We start from the raw sequence: 22,100 nt of genomic DNA on the forward strand, positions 1-22,100 counted from the left end.
TCTTGCTCTAACTGTATCTTATTATCTGTAAAATTATCCACACGTCTCAATAATGTCTCCACAAGAATATCCTGCAAATTTTTTAAATAAAAGTTTAAATATGCAAAATTAACATTATTCAAAATAATATCTGATAAAATAATATCTGATTATGTTTTCGTCCATTTTGTTAAAAATATTTGACGAATGCTCGCTCATAACTTTGTAGATTTTCAGCTGGCATCGAAGATACCTTGCGCGAGTTATGTCTAGTCGAAATAGTAGGAACAACACTGATAATGTGTTTGGTAGAATATTCCCTGCTAACGGTAATGGAATATTTCATACATTTCAAGTAATCATAATTATATTCAAGTAATAATAATTACATTTAGTTAATACATTGTCTAGTTCACATTTCCCGATAAAATATACAAAATCGATATTCCATTCGCAGGAGTGGAACAATAGTGACGGTATAGCAATCTTCACGTACTTTTTTCTATTTGTTTCATTTGTCTTCAACATCTTTATATTTTGTTACATCGGCGAACTATTAACGGAACAGGTGCTTATACATAAATTTTATGTCGGACTAAATTAATTACCATAATTTCGCAGAATTTAATTTCGGCCAATTCTGTATTTAAATAATATACTCAACTGATATGTATATGTAATCCGCAAATATACAAAATTGGATACACAGTGCAGCAAAGTCGGGAATACTACATATACAATTGAATGGTACAATTTACCCGGAAAAGTCGCTCTTGATTTAATGCTGATGATTAATATGTCTGGACATCCGGTACAAATTACTGCTGGAAGATTATTAAGTCTCTCTTTTGCAAATTTTGGAAATGTAAGTATAATTCATTTTCATGTTTAAAAGAGAAATATTTAAAAAAAAACGAAAATGATTAAAATCTAAAATGATTAAATCTAAATAAATTTATAATTTTAAGCAAGTAAATTTCAATACGTAATAGCTCATAAACTATTTTTATAGGTTTTAAAAACATCGGTTGCGTATTTAAACTTACTTCGAACTGCCATTCGGTAGATACATGAAAAGACATGCAATTATTTCATGTATCATTTCATTGATATCCTCTGATGCAAAAAAGAAATAATATATTTAACCAATATTTTTAAGATAAAAATGCATATTAAATAAATTATTTAATGCAAAAATGACATTTATGAAAAATTAATGTTAATTTTAAAATTCTCAAGAAGTAAGATTCATATTATGATTATTTTACCTGCATGTTTTTAAAAGATAAGATCAAATAATATAAATGTTTATGTATATATACTTCCTACATATAACAGATTCAAAAATTGTTTAATTTTTTCTCATTTCATGTATATACACTTTCTATATATAACAGATACAAAAATTGATTATTTTTTTCTCATAAAATTCTGAGAATTTCTTCAAAATTTTTTCAAAATTTTTTAATACCGTATTTTCTCAAGTTGGTAAAAATAAATAATGCAGTACTAAAAAGTTGATATAAAAAATTCTGAAAAAATTCTTAGTGTTCTATAAGAAGAAAAAGTTATCGCGGTTGAATTTCCGAACGCCCTGTATATAAAACAATATCTTTAAGAATTTGCTTATTATCAAGATGTAACATTCAACATTTTCAATTCCATAAACTCAATTTTAAATCATAATTCATTGTTCACTTAAAAAAAGGTTTAATTAATCACATACAATAGTAAAATATATACGGAAATAACATAATCAGTGTTATATACTACAGACAAACTCTCCGTGTAGGTAGAAATACGACTGTGACAAAGTAATATTCCCCTCGACAATATTGATTATTCAAGTACATCTCCCTTTTCCTACCCATACATTATCAAAAGCACCTCTGATTGTCATGCGCAATTTTTTACTATCACGCTATCGACAAAACGCATCAATCTCCCTCGCGCCATCGAAACGATAGTATGGCTAAACATAATATCTCCTGGTCAAATGTAAATAGTGAGAGAGATATAATCAACGCAGTAGTATGGATTCGATGGATACTACGAATTCTCGGAATCTGGCCGTTGGTTTATTCGAATACTACAACGATCGAGAAGATATTAGCGCCGATATCATTCGCGTTATGTTGGTCCGCGCTCAGTTTTCTTCTAATTCCCTTGACCATTTTTACGCTGTCAGATCGAACAACTATATACGAAAAAGTCAAATTGCTAGGTCCGCTAAGCTACGTGATAATCGCGACATTAAAATATTTTTTCCTAGTAATCCATCGTAAGAGTATACGGCAATGCATTAATGTGCTAAGTACCGATTGGCGTGCAGTCCATCAGCAGGATTATCGAAAAATTATGATTAAAAATGTGGCAAAAAGTCATGTGCTATCTAAGTTTTGTATATTGTTCATGTATTCCGGAGGCTTGTGTTTTCATACCGTAATGCCATTTCTGACACACACCACAATCGACGAGCAGAATGTCACTGTTAAACCTATACCTTATCCCGGCTTCGATATTATTTTCGACTTGCATTTTACGCCGGCCTATGTATTTGTATTTTGCGCACAATGGTTTTCCGGTACGGTACTGTTTAACATCACCACGGCAGTGTGTTGCTTGGCAGCCATGTTCGTAGCTCACGTTTGCGGTCAAATCGAGATTGTGATGGCTCGCATAGAAAATCTTATAAAAAATGTACAAAATAGTCGCATGAAGGAACATATAGCAATTATTGTCAAACACCACATGCAGTCATTGGGGTGAGTGCTTGTGATGCACATCGTTGCCGAAAAAATTGTTTGTGTCAATTATATCCGATTATTTAAATTGAAAATTATAGGAATAACAGATAAAGAATATATGCAGAAGAAGGAAAAACAAAAAAAATTTTAACTTATATAAATATAGAAATATTTACTTTATAAATAGTATAATTAAATTTAATTAATTATTAAACTTGAATGTTACTAACTGTACTCAGTAGTTCACCACAGAAAATAAAAAACATAAATTAATTTATTAAATAAAATATATAAAATGTACATTCAAAGGTTTTGCAGATTTTCAGTCAGTATCGATAATATTTTACGCGAGATATGTCTGGTTGAAATAGTAGGAGCAACATTAAATATATGTCTGCTGGAATATTACTCCATAATGGTAATGTGTAAAAAATTTCAACAATAATTGCGATGTGAAATAAATGATTCAATTCACACTTTGATATCAAATTTTTATCTTTAAATATATGAATATTTGACATATTTTATAAAGTATTATTTCCTATTTCTGAAAAAAATAAAATTTTAAGGTGTAAACACATGTTTAATTCAACAAAAAAATTAAATTAGTGATTTATTATCATCTCTCACAGGAATGGAATAATAGCAACAATATAGCAATTTTAACATATTTTTTTCTATTAATATCGTTTGTTTTCAACGTTTTCACGTTTTGCTACATTGGTGAACAATTAACAAATCAGGTGTTTATTCTTAAATTTTTAACAATGTATTCAATTATATTAAATGTTAAAACGTTTTTTAATATTGCTGTATACAAGGTGTATCTAAAATAACACCCACTAATCATACGCTATTCCTAATAAAAAAACTAATTGTAAGACGAAAAGTCCTCTACCATTTTGCAATTTTCGCAATAGTTAACGTGATATTTATTTCTAAAAGTTGCTGAATAAACAAATAAAATTGATAGTATAAGATAATTTTAAGATATCTATCAGTGTTCTTTGTAAAATATTTTGAAAATGTTTCGTTTTGAAAATGATTAAAAAACTCATAAAGATATCTTAAAGTTGTCTTATACGTCGATAACATTTTATACATTTTATACATATTGCGTAACTAAAAAAAAAATATTGCAAAAATTACAGAATGTTATAGGACTTTTCGACTCAATTTTTTGTTAAGAATATCACTATATTAGTGGGCCTCATTTCAGACACATTCTGTATATCATAAAAATTTATAACATATATTTCTAATAATAATAATAATAATAAAAATTTACATAAAATACACACATATATATATATGACATATGTATATATAAATTAACGTATATATAAATTATATATTTAGTGCAGCAAAGTTGGATTTGCTTCATATAAAATCGAGTGGTACCATTTACCAGGAAAAACTGCACTCGATCTCACATTAATAAACAGTATATCACAGCATCCAATAAAAATTACTGCAGGAAAAATAATTAATCTTTCGTTCTCAAGTTTTTGCTCTGTAAGTACAATTTGTCATCACTTCAAAGGTAAAAAAGCACAATAATAAATTTTTTTAAGCATATATAATGTTTCATACATTAACAGGTACTGAAAACTTCGATTGCATATCTAAATATGCTCCAAACTTTAGTTTGATCCATGCGAGAGAATTTTTTAATCCTGCTTCATATCAATGAATAAAATAATATTCAGTAATTCCTTTACTAAAAAAATGTATTATTACATTAAATGAATATATTTCAAGATAATATTGTATGCATGTTGATACAACCAATTAAATGCACATATCAATACATTAAATAAACAAACTTAATCCGAATCAAAATTTTATAAAAATGTTTTACGCTTATTATTTAGGAAAGCTGCATCAATTACAATGTATTATTAAAAATGCAATCGAAATATTTGCAATTTTTGATCAGCTATAATGATGTTTGCAAATATAATCTTCATTTATATATCATATTATATATTTCTAAACGCACCTCAATTTGAAACAAAATAAATAAAAAATTAATTTTTCAGTGATGACATCTATACATCTATTTTTTTGCAATGTACTTTTTATTTCATATTAACAATAAATCTTTATGTCTCTCGCGTTTCACTTTAATATATTTACAATATTTGAAGAAATGAAAGTATGACAGAAAACTTATCCTAAAATCGCATTTCTGCAAGAAGAAACGGATTTGAATCGGCGTTCAACTTAAAAAAAAAAAAAAAACTAAAATGATTAATATAGTATACATTTTACCCGTTTAAACTGTTATTTCGTCAAACTTCAATCTGGTCAAGAAAATATCAGGGAGTCAAAAAATGGTCTACGCACGACCATAATATTGTATTTTTAAGTTTCGTTTATGCAAGAAAATCGTTTGTACCTCTGTCGATTTCATTATAACTCGAAGAAGATATGCAGATACAACGTTTTTCAATGCAATTCTTTCATGTTTCGCCTTTTCTCTTCAATTTTAGTATTGTCAGATTCAACATCAGTACGTCGATACGCTGTTTAGCTTTTATACTCATCTCTCATGCGTGTGGCCAGATCAACATTGAGATAGCACGTGTGGAAAATTTTTTCAAAAAAAAATACAATCATACAAAGTTTGAGAAATGCATGGCGATTATTGTGCATCACGTGCGAACATTAGGTAAGTATCTTGTCTTGCTACCTGCATATTATCTATAAACCTACCTGCATGTTTCAATATAATATCTGCACGAAAAAGCCTGCAAATCTCTTTAACAAAAGTTTATTAAATATAAAACATTAATATTATTCAAAATGTTATCATGTGTTAAAGAAATATTTATATGTTAAAGAATTACGTTTTCATCTATTTCGTTAAAAATACTTGATTACAAATGCCACTTCATATTTGGTAGTCTTCAGTTACTATCTATATACTTTACGCTATTATATAGATATATCTACTCAAAATAAGGTGAATGTGTGTGTGTGACGAAATATGCTTGGTAGAAATTTCTTGATAACGATAATTATATATTTCTTTTTAATACTACTTCCCGTATCAACCAACAAAAGATTTATTAACCTATTCACTGAAAAGATTTATACATTACACTAAATATATTATAATCTATGATAATAATATACATGTTATCTTGCGTACATTATATAAGACAATAACGTATATCCCTCTTAAATCGTATCATATTATTTAATTTAAAAAATCAACAAAGAAAAAAAGCCTTTGAAGAGCCGACGCTGTTGCGATCACGTTTTATTGTATAAAATAATTGATGATGTTTCGATCGTTGGTTTGAATCCTCTTCAGTTCAGATTCCATGACAAGCGAGTTATCAAGATCGCACGATGCCAATACTCAAACAGCCATTAAACTTGATAATTTAATGGACATTGACATATGGATGAGAATTAACTTAACAAATACACACTATTCACAGTTCAAATTACGAAGATCAAATATTCTTACATTAATGTATTTACTGAAGAGGATCCAAGCCATGAATCAAAATGTGTTCAATTATTTTATACAATAAATATACATAATTGCAACAATATCCAGCATCGACTCCTCAAAAGCTTTTTTCCCCTATTAATTAAATTCATTAGTTTATAGAATTTTTATAATTTAATTTTATATATTAATTACATATACAGTGAAAAACTACACGGAAATAGCACAATTTTACATGCTGCAGGAAATCCATCTGTTCAAGTAGTAATATAACTATGACAAAGCAATATTCCCCTCGACAGAATTGATTGTTCAAGCGCATGCAAAGTACTTTTTCCCTTTCCTATCCTTATAATGTTGAAAGCACCTGCGACTGACATGCGCAATTTTTTACCATCACGCTACCGATGAAGCACACCAGTCGCCTTCGCGCCATTGTAACGACAGAATGACTAAGCTTAACATCCCCTGGTCGAATGTGAATAGTGAGAAAGATATAATCAACGCACTAATACTGAACCAATGGATACTACGAATTCTCGGAATCTGGCCATTGGTTTATTCGAATACTACAATGATAGAGAAGATATTAGCGACAATATCATTCACGTTATGCTGGTCCGCGCTCAGTTTTCTTCTAATACCCATGGTCATTTTTACGGTGTCAGAACGAACAACTATAAACGACAAAATCAAAATGCTAGGTCCGCTAAGCTTCGTGTTAATCTCGACGCTAAAATATTTTTTCCTGATAATTCATCATAAGAGTATACGGCAATGCATTAATGTGCTAAGTACCGATTGGCGTGCAGTCCATCAGCAGGATTATCGAAAAATTATGATTAAAAATGTGGCAAAAAGTCATGTGCTATCTAAGTTTTGTATATTGTTCATGTATTCCGGAGGCTTGTGTTTTCATACCGTAATGCCATTTCTGACACACACGACAATCGACGAGCAGAATGTCACTGTTAAACCTATACCTTATCCCGGCTTCGATATTATTTTCGACTTGCATTTTACGCCGGCCTATGTATTTGTATTTTGCGCACAATGGTTTTCCGGTTTCGTAATGTTCAACGTCACCACGGCAGTGTGTTGCTTGGCCGCCATGTTCGTAGCTCACGCTTGCGGTCAAATCGAGATCGTGATGACTCGCGTAGAAAATTTTGTAAAAAATGCACAAAGCAGTTACATGAAGCAACATATGGCAATTATCATAAGACACCACATGCAGTCATTGAGGTAAGTGTTTTATGCAAATCATTGCAAAAAGAAATGTTATGTCAATTATATCTGATTATTTAAATTAAAAATTGTATGAATTGCTTAATAAAGAATAATTATGATAAAAGAAAAGCAATAAAATTTTAACTTTTTATAAATACAGAAATATTTACTTCATAAATAATAATTTAAAAAATGTAATTAATAATTAAACTTACAATTAAATTATAATTAAATTAATAATTAAATTTTATTAATTGTACTCAATAGTTCACCGCAAAAAGTAGAAAATAGAAATTAAATTATTAATCAAATATAAAATGTACAATAAAAGATTTTACAGATTTTCAGTCAGTATCGATAATATTTTACGCGAAATATGTCTGGTTGAAATAGTGGGAACAACGTTAACTATATGCCTGTTGGAATATTACTGCATCATGGTAATGTGTAAAAAATTTCAAAAATATTTGCGATGTGAAAGTTGAAATAAATGATTCAAGTCACACTTTTATATCAAATTGTTCATTAAATATAATGTATGGATATTTGATATATTCTATAAATGCATTATTTCCTATTCTTTAAAGAAATAAAATTTCAAGATGTAAACACAAATTTTTTTTAATTTAATAAAAAAATAAAATTAATGATTTAATATTACCTCAATCTCACAGGAATGGAATAACAATGACGGTATAGCAATTATAACATATTTTTTTCTATTAATATCGTTTGTTTTCAACGTTTTTACGCTTTGCTACATTGGCGAACAATTAACAAACCAGGTGTTTATATTTAAATTTTTAATAAATTTTTAACACTAAATTAAATTATATTAAATGTTAAAATATTTTTAATGTTGCAATATACAGGATATATCTGAAATAATAATTCATACAGTCCCATACAATAATTCATACAGCCCAATCATACAGTGCTATTTCTAATAAAAAACTAATTGTAAGACAAAAAATCCTCTACCATTTTACAATGTTCGCAATAATTGACGAGATATTTTATTCTAAAGATTGCAGAATAAACAGATAACATCGCTATATAAGACAGTTTTGAGATATATTTCAGTGTTCTTTGTAAAATATTTTGAAGATACTTTGTGTGTAAAGAACTCTGAAAAATATCTTAAAATTTTCTTATACGTCGATTTTATCCGTTTATTCATTGCGTAACAAAAAAAAATATTGCAAAAATTGCACAGAACTTTTTAACTTAGTTTTTTATTAAAAATAGCACTATATGATTAGTGAACGTTATTTCAGATACACTCTGTATATCAAAAATTTATAATATATATCTCTAATAATAATAAAAATTTGCGTGACATGTACAAATAACATATATATATATATATAAAATAACGTATAAATAAATTATATACTTCAGTTCAGCAAAGTTGGATTTGCATCTTATAAAATCGAGTGGTATCATTTACCAGAAAAAATTGCACTTGATCTCACGTTAATAATCAGCATATCACAGCATCCGATAAAAATTACTGCAGGAAAAATAATCAATCTTTCGTTCTCAAGTTTTGGTTCTGTAAGTACAATTTGTCATCACTCAAAGATGAAAAAGCACAATAATAAACATGTTTCAAGCACATATTTCATACATCAACAGGTACTGAAAACCTCGATTGCATATCTAAACATGCTCCGAACTTTAGTTTGATCCATGCGAGAGAATTTTTTCAAAGAATCCTGCTTCAGATCAATAAATAAAATAATATTCAGTAATTTCTTTACTGAAAAAATTTATAATTACATTGAATGAATATATTTCAAGATAATAATGTATATGTGTTTGATAAAACCAATTAAATGCACATATCAATAATTAAATAAACAAACTTAGTCCGAATCAAATATTTTACGCTTATCAATTAACGAAGCCGTATCAATTATAATATGTTATTAAAAATACGATCAAAATATTTACAATTTTCCATCAACCATGATGATATTTACAATCTTCACATTTATACATCGTATATATTTCTAAACGCACTTCAATTTCAAACAAAATAGAAAAAAAATTAATTTTTCAGTGATGACATCTACACACCTATTTTTGCAATGTACTTTTTATTTCATATTAACAATGAATTTTTACATATCTCGTGTTTTACTTTAATATATTTACAATATTTGAAGAAATGAAGACACGACAAAGAACTTATCCTGAAATCGCATTTCTGTAAGGAGAAACCGAATCGGTATTTAACTTATATAAAAATAATTAAAATGGTACAGTTTCATCTGTTTAAACCGTTATTTCGTCGAACTTCAAACTTGGTAAGAAAATACCAGGAGATTAAAATACGGTCTCCACGATCATAATATTATATTTTTAAATTTCGTTTGTACCTCTGTCGATTTCATTACAACTCAAAGAAAATATGCAGATACAATGTTTTTCGATTTCAGTGTAATCCTTTCATGTTTCAGTGTAATCCTTTCGCCTTTTCTCCTCAATATTTCATCAGCATTGCCATATTCAACATGACTACGTCGGCATACTGCGGTCATGCTCATCGCTGATGCGAGTAACCAGATCAACATTCTGATAGTACACATGGAAAATTTTTTCAAGAAAATGCAATCATACAAAGTTTGAGAAATGCATGGCGATTATGGTGCATCACATGCGAACATTAAGGTAAGCATCTTGTCTTGCTACTTGCGCCTGCATTTTAGTATCTGTAAAACTACCTATACGTTTCAATAATGTCTGCACGAAAAAGCCTGCAAATTTCTTTATCAAAAGTTTATTAAATATAAAAAATTAACATTATTCGAAATATCATCTGTTAAAAGAATTATGTTTTCATCTATTTCGTTAAAAATATTTGACCATTGTCATTTCATACCAGCATAGATTTTTTCAGTTAGCATCTATATACTCGTATTTTGCGCTATTATATACATAGTTACGTCTATTTAAAATAACGGGAACGATGTAATATGCTTGATAGAAATTTCTTGATAACCGGTAATTATATATTTCTTTTTAATTAGTTAATATGCTTCCCATATCAACCAACAAAATAAGATTTATTAACCTCTTCATTAAAAAGATTTATACATTACGATTTAAACAAATATATATCTAAGATAACAGTATATATGTTGTTATCTTGCGTACATCATATGAGATAATAACGTGTATCCATATTAAATTATATCACATTATTTAAAAAAATTAATTACACATACAAAAAAACTACACGGAAATAGTACCATTTTACATGCTGCAGAAAATCTATCCGTTTAGATAGTGATATAACTATCACGAACAATATTCCCCTCGACAAAATTGATTGTTCAAGTGCACGCAAGCTGCTTTCCCCCTTTCCTATCCTTACAATGTCGAAAACACCTACAACTGTCATGCGCAATTTTTTACCATCACGCTACCGATGAAGCACACCAGTCGCCTTCGCGCCATTGTAACGACAGTATGACTAAGCTTAACATCCCCTGGTCGAATGTGAATAGTGAGAAAGATATAATCAACGCACTAGTATGGAACCGATGGATACTACGAATTCTCGGAATCTGGCCATTAGTTTATTCGAATACTACAATGATAGAGAAGATATTAGCGACAATATCATTCGCGTTATGCTGGTCCGCGCTCAGTTTTCTTCTAGTACCCATGGTCATTTTTACAGTGTCAGAACGAACAACTATAAACGACAAAATCAAAATGATAGGTCCGCTAAGCTACGTGTTAATCTCGACGCTAAAATATTTTTTTCTGGTAATTCATCGTAAGAGCATATGGCAATGCATTAATGTGCTAAGTACCGATTGGCGTGCAGTCCATCAGCAGGATTATCGAAAAATTATGATTAAAAATGTGGCAAAAAGCCATATGTTATCCAAAATTTGTATAATGTTCATGTATTGCGGAGGCATGTGCTTTCAGTCCGTAATGCCGTTTCTGACGTTTTACACCACAATCGACAAACAAAATGTCACTGTTAAACCAATACCTTGCCCTGGGTTCGATATTATTTTCGATTTGCATTTTACACCGGTCTATGTATTTGTATTTTGCGCACAATGGTTTTCCGGTATCGTATTGTTCAATGTCACCACGGCAGTGTGTTGCTTGGCCGCCATGTTCGTAGCTCACGCTTGCGGTCAAATCGAGATCGTGATGACTCGCGTAGAAAATTTTGTGAAAAATGCACAAAGCAGTTACACAAAGCAACATATGGCAATTATCGTGAAACACCACATGCAGTCATTGAGGTCAGTGCTTGATACACATCGTTGTGGAAAAAATTGTTTGTGTCAATTATAAAAATAAAGAAGTAAAAATAGAATATTTACGGTAAAACGAAGGTCAAAAAAATTTTTAATTTTTGTAAATATAGAAATATTTACTTTATAAATAGTAATTTAATTAATAATTAAACTTAAATTTTATTAAATGTACTCAATAGTTAACCACAAAAAGTAAAAAACAGAAATTAATTTATTAAATAAAATATATAAAATGTACTATAAAAGATTTTACAGATTTTCAGTCAGTATTGATAATATTTTACGCGAGATATGTCTAGTTGAATTAGTGGGAACAACGTTAACTATATGCCTGTTGGAATATTACTGCATCATGGTAATGTGTAAAAAATTTCAAAAATATTTGCGATGTGAAAGTTGAAATAAATGATTCAAGTCACACTTTTATATCAAATTGTTCATTAAATATAATGTATGGATATTTGATATATTCTATAAATGCATTATTATTGTAATGTGTAAAAAATTCCAAAAATAATTGCAATGTGAAAGTTGAAAAAAATGATTCAACTCACACTTTCATATCAAATTTTTCATTAAATATATAAATATTTGATATATTTTATGTATGCATTATTTCCTATTCTTTAAAGAAATAAAATTTCAAGATGTAAACATAAATTTTTTTTAATTTAATAAAAAAATAAAATTAATGATTTAATATTACCTCAATCTCACAGGAATGGAATAACAATGACGGTATAGCAATTATAACATATTTTTTTCTATTAATATCGTTTGTTTTCAACGTTTTTACGCTTTGCTACATTGGCGAACAATTAACAAATCAGGTGTTTATATTGAAATTTTTAATAAATTTTTAATAACGAATTAAGTTATATTAAATTTTAAAACATTTGAATGTTGAAATATATATCATAAAAATGTATAATATGCATCTCTAATAGTGATAAAAATTACGTGATATACACACATAACATATATAAATTAACATATATATAAATTACATACTTAGTGCAGCAAAGTTGGATTTGCTTCATATAAAATCGAGTGGTACCATTTACCAGGAAAAATTGCACTCGATCTTATTTTAGTGATCAACATATCACATCATCCGATAAAAATTACTGCAGGAAAAATAATGAATCTTTCGTTCTCAAGTTTTGGTTCTGTAAGTATTATTTGTCATCATATCGAAGGTGAAAAAGTATAATAATAAAAGAATTTTTAAGCACATGTTTCATACATTAACAGGTACTGAAAACTTCGATTGCATATCTAAACTTGCTCCGAACATTTGTTTGATCCATGCAAAAGGATTTTTTAATCCTGCTTCATATCAATGCATAAAATAATATTCAATAATTCCTTTGAAAAAAATTTTATAATTACATTAAACATATTTCAAGATAATAATGTGTACGTGTTTAATACAACCAATTAAATACACATATCAATACATTAAATAAACATAAACGAATCAAAATTTTATAAAAATGTTTTACGCTTATAATTTAGCAAAACTGCATCGGTTGCAATATGTATATCAAAAATACAATTAAAATATTTGCAATTTTCCATCAATTATGATAAAGTTTGCGAACATAATCTTCATTTATGTATCATATAGAGTGAGTCTGATTAAAAGTTTGCCACGTCTTTCTCGAAATTAGAAATAGGTAGAAATAAGTTAGAAATAGGTAGAAGACATGTATTATGGAAATAAGTAGAAAGACATACTTTGATGGCTTCGAGTAACCTTTAAATGTCCTGGGTTTTCATACCACTAATAAAAAAATTTATTTTTAAAGAAATGACTATTTTTTACTCTAATGCTGCTCAACGAGCTGAATAATTTTGCATTAGAGTATATTTTCGAAAATTCCACTATTACTGGAATATAAGCCAAAATAAATCAGACTGCCGTAATAGAAATATTAGTCAATCTTCAGTATCATGCATTCTCAGAAAAAACAAGTTCTATCCATATCGTATATCGGTACTCCAAGAACTCTCGCAAAATGATTTTAACATAAGGATCCAATTCTGTAAATGGGCTAAAAATAAATTACAAAAAATTTTAACTTTCTTCGATTTTGTTGTGTCAATATTCAAAGAAATAAAAGTACGATAGAGAATTATCTTAAAATCGCATTTCTACAAGGAGTAACCGATGTGAATCAGCGTTCAACTTAAAAAAAAAATCAAAATGGTTAATATATGCATTTTTATGCATTTGTACAATTTGTTATTTGTACAATTTGTTTTTTGTATATCAAACGTTAAGAAAATACCGTTTGAGGTACTCAACGGGAGAATTAAAAACAGTCTACACACGATCATAATATTATATTTTCAAATTCCGTTTATACAAGAAAATCGTTTGTACCTCTGTCGATTTCATTATAATTCAAAAAAATATAGAGATATAGCATTTTTCAATTTCAGCGTAATCCTTTCGCCTTTCCTCCTCAATATTTCATCAATATTGTCATATATAACATCATTACATCGGCACGCTGCTTAGTGGATGACTTATCGCTCATACGTATGGCCAGATAAACATTGTAATAGTACGCGTAGAAAATTTTTTTAAGAAACAAATGCAATCATACAAAATTGGAGAAATGCATGGCGATTATCGTGCATCACGTGCAAACATTAAGGTAATTTTGTCTTGCTATCTATATTTTAGTATCTGTAAAACTACCTGCACGTTTCAATAATGTCTGCACGAGAAAGCCTGCGAATCTCTTTACCAAAATTTTATTAAATATAAAAAATTAACATTATTCGAAATATTATCATGTGTTAAAAGAATTATGTTTTCATCTATTTCGTTAAAAATATTTGACAAATGACAGTTCATACCTGGTAGATCAGTCAGCATTGATGTACTTTGCGCTATTATATAGTTACGTCTATTCAAGATATTGGGAACGACGTTCGTGATATGCCTGATTGAAATTTCTTGACATAACGGTAATTAAATATTTCTTTTTAATACTGTTTCTCGTATCAACCAAGAAAATAAGATTTATTAACCTCTATATTGAAAAGATTTATGCATTACGCTAAATAAATATATTTTAAAACAATAATATACGTGTTATCTTGTGTATATCATTTAAGATAATAACGTATATCCATCTTAAATCATACCACATTATTTAATTACAAAAATTAATTAATCACACATACAGTTGAAAATTACACGGAAATAATACAAGCAATTGTACATGCTATAGAAATCCCTCTGTTCAAGTAGTAATATAACTGTAACGAAGCAATATTCCCCTCGACAAAATTGATTGTTCAAGCGCACGCAAGCTACTTTTCCCCTTTCCTATCCTGACAATGTTGAAAGCATCTGCGATTGTCATGCGCAATTTTTTACCATCACGCTATCGACGAAGCACACCAGTCGCCTTCGCGCCATCGTGACGATAGTATGGCTAAGCTTAACATTCCCTGGTCGAATGTGAACAGTGAGAGGGATATAGTCAAAGCACTAGTGTGGAATCGATGGATACTACGAATTCTCGGAATCTGGCCGTTGGTTTATTCAAATACTACAAAGATCGAGAAGATATTAGCAACAATATCATTCGCATTATGTTGGTCCGCGCTCAGTTTTCTTTTGATTTCCATGATCATTATTACGCTATCAAAACACAGTGCCACAAGCGATAAAATTAAAGTGTTAGGTCCGTTATGTTATGTGTTTGTCGTGACGTTGAAATATTTCTTCCTGATTCTTCATCATAAGAGCATCCAGCAATGCATTCGCATACTGAGTAGTGATTGGCGTACAATCCAACAAGAGGATCATCGAAAAATTATGATTAAAAACGCAGCGAAAAGCCATATGTTATCCAAGTTTAGTATAATATTCATGTATTGCGGAGGCTTATGGTTTCATGTCATGATGCCGTTTCTGTCGCATACTATCAACGAGCAGAATGTCACTATCAAACCAATGCCTTTTGCCGGCTTCGATAACGTTTTCAACTTCCATGTAATGCCAGTTTATGTGTTTGTTCTTTGCGCGCAATGGTTTTCCAGCATCATATTGTTCAACGTCACCACGGCAGTATGCTGCTTAGCAGCCATGTTCGTAGCTCACGCTTGCGGCCAAATCGAAATCGTAATGGATCGCGTAGAAAGCTTTATAAAAGGTGCACAAAGCAATCACATGAAGCAATGTATGGCAATTATTGTAAAACATCACGTGCAGTCATTGAGGTGAGTCTTGTTGCATATTGTTACGGAAATAATTATCTATATCAGATGTATCGGATGTGTATATTATTTAAATTAAAAATTTATATAAACATTGCATATGAAACACAACATAAAAAATATTTACAAAAGTAAAAATATAAATCTTTTAATTTAAATTTTTATACAAATATATAAAAATATTTATAAATAAAAATTAATGTAAATTTAGCTCCTATTAACTGTACTGAATAACTACGTTCAAGAAAAAACTAATCAATTAACGCTTAGTGATTCTTTAATATGATTGGTTCTTGCCTTTAGTTCTTTGTTGGATCTAAATTTAGGAACTAATTATATTAACCTTACGGAAAGTAAAAGAAATAAATAATTTGTATTAAATAAGATATATATATATATATATATATATATATATATATATTATATATATAAAAGCTATATTAAAAAGTTTTGTAGATTTTCAGTCGACATCGATAAGATTTTACGCGAAATAGGTTTGGTTGAAATAGTAGGAGCAACGTTGATTATATGCTCGCTGGAATATTACTGCATTACGGTAATACATAAACAATTTTTAACTTAAGAAAAATGGTGTAAAAGTTCAAATATATTATATGTTATGTATTTTATATTCAACTGTACATATTGTATGTTCAACTTGCATTCTCGTATATTCAATTCTATTATTACATATAAATATTTAACATTTGTTTATAAATATTAAAAATATTTTAACAAATCTCATTTCTTAAAGAAATTAAATTTTATAGTGTAAACATATATGTTTTTAATTCAATAAAAACGTTACGAGTAAAATAAATGATTGAATATTATATTATTCTCGCAGGAGTGGAATAACAACGATAGCATAGCTATTTTAACATATTTCTTTCTATTAATATCGTTTGTCTTCAACGTTTTCACGCTTTGCTACATTGGTGAACAGTTAACAAGTCAGGTGTTTATACTTCGATTTTTAATAATAAAGTAAATTATATTTAATTCAAAACTCAAAATTTTAATTTGGATATTGCTATTTATAAAAATTTGACGTACACATAAATAATGTACATATATAAATTAAATACATATGTATATGTACATATACAGAGTCACTCGCAAGTGCTTTGGCCAAACGGTTTTGTGTAAATAGACTAAACTGAGTCAAAAAGTCCTGTACCATTTTGAAATGTTCGGAATAATTAACAAGATATTAATTATTAAAAATAATTAAATATTAGTTTCAAATAATTTTTTACTCAAATACTATCAACTTTACAGAAAAACAGCAAGAGACAAAAATTGCTTATTTTCTTCTCATAGAGTTCTGAGAATTTTTTCAGAATTTTTTAGTACTGCATTTCTTCATATTGGTAAAAATAAAAAGATATAGTATTAAAAAGTTGATGAAAAATTCTGAAAAAATTCTTAGAGCTCTATGAGAAGAAACTAAACAATTTATGTCTGCTGCTGTTTTTTCTGTAAAGTTGATAATATTTAAGTAAAAAGTTATTTGAAACCTATATTTAATAATTTTTAATAATTAATATCTTGTTAATTATTGCGAAAATTGCAAAATGATAGAGAACTTTTCGACTTAATTTAGTTCACTCTATCTACACAAAAGCGACCAACAATTACGGGAACTGTGTAATATGTATATAATAATATACATATATAAATTTAAAAAATAATTTAGTGCAGTAAAATTGGATATACTTCGTACGAAATCGAGTGGTACCATTTACCAGGAAAAATTGCACTCGATCTTACATTAATAATCAGCATATCACATCATCCTGTAAAAATTAGTGCAGGAAAAATAGTTAGTCTTTCGTTCTCGAGTTTCGGCTCTGTAAGTACAATTCACTATCACTTAGAAGACAAAAAAGCATAATAAAAAAATTTTTTAAATCACATATTTATTGACAGGTTCTGAAAACTTCAATTGCATATCTAAACTTGCTTCAAAAATTCATTTGATATATACGAGATAATCTTTATAATTTTGTCCCTGCCAGAAATAATTAGTCGAATTAATATTGATTAATGGCATTGGGCTATCAACGTCGATTCAATCAATTATTTTTTGCTGAGATTTTGTATCAACAAAATAATATTCAGTAAAGTCTTTTTATTGAGAAAAAGATTTATAAATAATTGTGAATGGATTATAAACACTGAATGACTATATTCCAAGATAATATTGTACGCATGTTTGATAAAATCCATTAAATGCACGTATCAAAAAACATTCAATAATAAATTTATCCCGGTTCAAAATTTTAGATTTTAGGAATAGAAATATTTTACGTTTATTATTTAGCTAAACTCCATCAATTGTAATATATTATTCAAAATGCAATTCACATATTTACCATTTTTCCTTGATAATATTTTTCCATCAATTATAAGAATTTCTTATGTAAATACGATCTTTATTTATATTATATTTTTAAATGTATCTAAAAAAAAAAGGATAACATTTTTTAATAACTTCTACGTACCTATTTTTCAATGAACTTTCTTATTTTATATTAATTAATCTTTTTCGTATTTCACTTCCAATCTTGCATTTTCAATATCCAAAAAAATGAAGTACGATCGAGAGGAATCTTATCTTAAAATCACTTTACCGCAAGAAGTAATATGTTTTTATGGCGATGCTAACGTTCTGAACAAAAACGTTTCACACATTACTAAAATCGCGTACAGACTATACGCAGTAGTCTACACGCAGAGAAAAGGATGTCTACAATTCGAGCGCAAGCGCATGTCCAACAAACTTGCAATCAATGCCGCGCGCTGTCCATCTCGTGCAGTCTTTAACAGCCACTGTGACCGCAAACATGTCAAGTACGCGCAATGAGAAGGATCCCAACTATCAGCAAGACATTCAATATATCTTCAAACTAAACAATTGGATTCTGGGCTCGATTGGCATATGGCCAGTCTCGATTCAAGGCATCGGACGACACGCGCCCAAGATCGCGATCGCGCTCGGTAATCTCGCGTTAAGTTTCGCCATGGTGCCCTGTGCCTTGCACATCGTATACGACGAGAAGGATATCATCATGAGATTGAAGCTATGCGGCCTTCTAGCATTCTGCCTCACCGCAATGACAAAATATTGCATCCTCGCGATACGTCGCCCTAAGATACTCCGCTGCATCGAATATGTAAAGAATGATTGGTGGCAGGTCGGTATTATTAGTACTTAACAGATGTGCTAATCATCTCGAAGTATCGAGAATGGTTTAAATAAAAAAATTGCATAAGTTAGTGTTATCTCAGTTCTAAAATTTGCTTTTTTAATAGAATTTTTATTTCTGTCTAGATAGACAACTTTGCTTTAAACATAAAAAAGCAGATAATATAATAGCTAGACAATTAAATTGGTAAATAGTGGGTCGGTTTTACCAACGCCAATTACTTAATTGGCGTTTAACAGAATCAATTGCATTTTCTGTTTAGTAGAATTGACTGGTTAATTCTACTAAACAGCAAATGCGATTGATTAGATAAATGCCCATTAAATAATTGACGTTAATGAAACCGATCCAATGATCTCTTATTAATCTAGATAAATAAAAATTAGTGATAATACTGTGACAGGTAACATTCAGATCTGACAGGGAATTGATGCTGAAGTACGCGACTATCGGTCGCAATCTAACGATAATCGGCGCATCTTTCATGTATACTGCCGGCGTTATTTATTACGGGATTCTGATCCCATTCTTTTCCGAGACCAAAATCAACAATCAAACCATCAGACCACTTGTTTATCCAACTTACAATGAATTTTACCAATTCCAAATTAGTCCTATATACGAAATTGTATATGTGGCTCATTGCATGTGCGGATATACTATATATTCAATAACAGCTGGTGCGTGCGGATTGGCTGCTTTGTTTGTCACTCATGCGTGTGGTCAAATCCAAGTGATCATGTCACGATTGAAAAATCTCTTAAACGACGAAAACTCAAACATTCATCAACGGATCGCTATCATCGTGAAGGATCATGTCCGCATAGTAAGGTAACCTCATATCTACTTCTCACTGAGAGAAAAATACTTGTTATTTGTAACTATATAACTACATATTACTATAATTATAATTATTATTGTTATAACATTAGTAATAGTAACCATATGTATAGTTCTAGTAACAAATGTATATGTTGGCAAACTAAAACGAGTATAATTATAGTTATTATAAAAAGAATTAAAATTGCTATAAAAATGATTCGAATTACTATAATCTTATAGCCACACATTGTTTGCTATCCCAAAAAATGACTACCGTATAAGATTATGCTAATTTGAATCATTTTTATGATAATTTCAATCATTATTATGGTTATAATTATACTCATTTCACAAATTGCCAATTATATACATTTGTACTAGAACTATACATATAGTTATTAATACTAATATTATAACAGTAACAATCATAATTACAGTAATATGTAAATATAATTACAAATCCCGAAATTTTTTCTCGATGCTTAAGAACTTAAGACAGTTCAATAATACAAAGAAATTAAAAAATATAGCTAAAAATGTTTAATGGTTTGCAGTTTATATTGTAACTAAAAATGTTTAATAACAATATTAACAAATTAAAACAAGTTATTAAGACTTTATTGTATAATGTTAACTTAATTAGCATAATTAATTTGACTTAAAAAAAATGTTATGCATTCGTTTTATCATGCCTAATTTGATTGTTAATTTATATTTATAGGCGTTAAATCGATAGTTTTCGTCATCGACTCGATTTTTTAAATTATTCCTCATATTAAAATATGTATTCATTAATTTTTTTTAAATTTTTATCCCTATTAGTTTCTTAGATATGAATTTCTTTATTTTCGATTTATTTTATTTCGTAAACCTTTAGTTGAAATTAACTTAGTTCTGTTTAAATTATTAATTTAATTATGTTTTGTTTAAATTAATTTAATTATGTTTTGTTTAAAAAACAAAAAATAACTCCATCAAATTGTTTGCCTTGAAATTATCTGTTAAGAAAAAAATATGAAAAAAACTTCAAGTTTTTGTTTTTACTCGAAAAATTTAATTGATATAAACAAAGCCGATTTTCGTCAAAAATCGATATTTTTAATTTAAAAAAAATTGTCTAATATTTTTAATAGAAATATACAGAATTTAAGCCATATTTGTACACTTTTGTACATTCTATAATTTTCAAATCCAATAAATTTGACAAATATCGTAGTAAAGTTCTCATTAACGGAAGAATTTAACTTAGCAAAGGAATATCTTACGAATCGATATCTTACGATTCGAAATTCATATGTACTGTATACTTAAAACACCGGATAAAAAAAAATTCATAGTATTATTCCAAAAAAAAATTTCAAACTCTTATAGTACGTACAAGAGTGAAAAAAAGTTAAAAATAAAAATGATCCGTTACGGAAATCTTTATATAAAATCGTTATATAAAAATGATCTTTATTAATGAATTTCTTCATATATTCTAAAAGAAGTTATTTTATTCAAATAATTTTCTTATAAATCCTTATTCCTTAAATAATTATGAAATTACAATAGAAATATATTCTCTAGTATCATTATGAAATAACATGATTTATGTAACATATCAGCTGATTAAAAATCTACTAATAGTAAATAATAGATTTAATATATTGAAAAATTAAAAAAAAAATAGAACCAAAATTTTGACTATAATCAAATACGGCTCAAATTCTATTCCATAGATTTCTCTAAAGAATATTGGAGAATTTTTTTATAAAAATTAAAAATATCGATCTGACAAAAATCAATTTTATTTATTTCAATTAGATTGTTCAAGTAGAAACAAAAACTTGAAGTTCTCTTCATATTTTTTCTAAGAGAATTTCAGATATGAAAAATTTGTTGTAGTTATTTTTTGTTTTTTAATAATTTAAATAGAACTTATGTTCAACGTTTATAAAATAAAATAAATTGAAAATATTAAGAAATTCATATCTAAGAAATTAATGGAGATAAAAATTTAAAAAAAAACTGAATACATATGTACTTTAATATGGGGAATATATTAAAAAATCGGCAGTCGATGAGCTTTCGATTTAACGTGGAATATTCCATATATATAATAAAAATA

General features: G+C 28.3%; 6 protein-coding genes across 6 annotated transcripts in view; all 6 read left to right on the plus strand.

The window, feature by feature from the left end:
* Positions 1–1,045, plus strand: part of LOC108749638 (putative odorant receptor 92a) — a 2,011-nt gene extending 966 nt beyond the window's left edge. The window contains exons 2-5 of the mRNA XM_018488455.1: positions 209–308; positions 437–547; positions 689–844; positions 992–1,045. Of these exons, the coding sequence (XP_018343957.1) occupies positions 209–308; positions 437–547; positions 689–844; positions 992–1,045 (421 nt within the window). The remainder of the gene's footprint in view (positions 1–208; positions 309–436; positions 548–688; positions 845–991) is intronic.
* A 902-nt stretch (positions 1,046–1,947) lies between these two features.
* On the plus strand, positions 1,948–4,378 carry LOC108749639 (odorant receptor 43a-like). Its single transcript, XM_018488456.1, has 5 exons — positions 1,948–2,735; positions 3,036–3,144; positions 3,359–3,469; positions 4,086–4,241; positions 4,328–4,378. The coding sequence occupies exons 1-5, from the start codon at positions 1,948–1,950 to the stop codon at positions 4,376–4,378; spliced, it is 1,215 nt and encodes a 404-aa protein (XP_018343958.1).
* Positions 4,379–6,640: 2,262 nt separating this feature from the next.
* LOC108749640 lies at positions 6,641–9,980 on the plus strand. The gene is made up of 4 exons (XM_018488457.1): positions 6,641–7,437; positions 7,763–7,862; positions 8,824–8,979; positions 9,867–9,980. Exons 1-4 carry the CDS (start codon positions 6,641–6,643, stop codon positions 9,978–9,980), a joined length of 1,167 nt encoding a protein of 388 aa, XP_018343959.1.
* Positions 9,981–11,376: 1,396 nt separating this feature from the next.
* Positions 11,377–13,019, plus strand: LOC108749641 (odorant receptor 43a-like). Its single transcript, XM_018488458.1, has 4 exons — positions 11,377–11,699; positions 11,970–12,069; positions 12,730–12,885; positions 12,969–13,019. Exons 1-4 carry the CDS (start codon positions 11,377–11,379, stop codon positions 13,017–13,019), a joined length of 630 nt encoding a protein of 209 aa, XP_018343960.1.
* Positions 13,020–15,165: 2,146 nt separating this feature from the next.
* On the plus strand, positions 15,166–15,963 carry LOC108749642. Its single transcript, XM_018488459.1, has one exon. It carries the CDS (start codon positions 15,166–15,168, stop codon positions 15,961–15,963), a length of 798 nt encoding a protein of 265 aa, XP_018343961.1.
* Positions 15,964–18,805: 2,842 nt separating this feature from the next.
* The window catches only part of LOC108749691, a 4,243-nt gene continuing 948 nt past the window's right edge, over positions 18,806–22,100 (plus strand). The window contains exons 1-2 of the mRNA XM_018488572.1: positions 18,806–19,156; positions 19,572–19,999. Of these exons, the coding sequence (XP_018344074.1) occupies positions 18,806–19,156; positions 19,572–19,999 (779 nt within the window). The remainder of the gene's footprint in view (positions 19,157–19,571; positions 20,000–22,100) is intronic.

The sequence above is a fragment of the Trachymyrmex septentrionalis genome, unplaced genomic scaffold (assembly GCF_001594115.1).
Source record: "Trachymyrmex septentrionalis isolate Tsep2-gDNA-1 unplaced genomic scaffold, Tsep1.0 scaffold31, whole genome shotgun sequence".
Taxonomy (NCBI): Eukaryota; Metazoa; Arthropoda; class Insecta; order Hymenoptera; family Formicidae; genus Trachymyrmex; species Trachymyrmex septentrionalis.

Coding starts and splice junctions, on each gene's coding strand:
- LOC108749642 (XM_018488459.1), top strand. CDS start 15,166: ATGGCTAAGCTTAACATTCCCTGGTCGAATGTGAACAGTGAGAGGGAT.
- LOC108749640 (XM_018488457.1), top strand. CDS start 6,641: ATGACTAAGCTTAACATCCCCTGGTCGAATGTGAATAGTGAGAAAGAT. Junction 7,863..8,823: donor TGGAATATTACTGCATCATG/GTAATGTGTAAA, acceptor TATATACTTCAG/TTCAGCAAAGTTGGATTTGC. Junction 8,980..9,866: donor CGTTCTCAAGTTTTGGTTCT/GTAAGTACAATT, acceptor TTTCGATTTCAG/TGTAATCCTTTCATGTTTCA.
- LOC108749641 (XM_018488458.1), top strand. CDS start 11,377: ATGCCGTTTCTGACGTTTTACACCACAATCGACAAACAAAATGTCACT. Junction 11,700..11,969: donor CACCACATGCAGTCATTGAG/GTCAGTGCTTGA, acceptor AAGATTTTACAG/ATTTTCAGTCAGTATTGATA. Junction 12,070..12,729: donor TGGAATATTACTGCATCATG/GTAATGTGTAAA, acceptor TTACATACTTAG/TGCAGCAAAGTTGGATTTGC.
- LOC108749639 (XM_018488456.1), top strand. CDS start 1,948: ATGGCTAAACATAATATCTCCTGGTCAAATGTAAATAGTGAGAGAGAT. Junction 3,470..4,085: donor GTGAACAATTAACAAATCAG/GTGTTTATTCTT, acceptor TTATATATTTAG/TGCAGCAAAGTTGGATTTGC. Junction 4,242..4,327: donor CGTTCTCAAGTTTTTGCTCT/GTAAGTACAATT, acceptor ATACATTAACAG/GTACTGAAAACTTCGATTGC.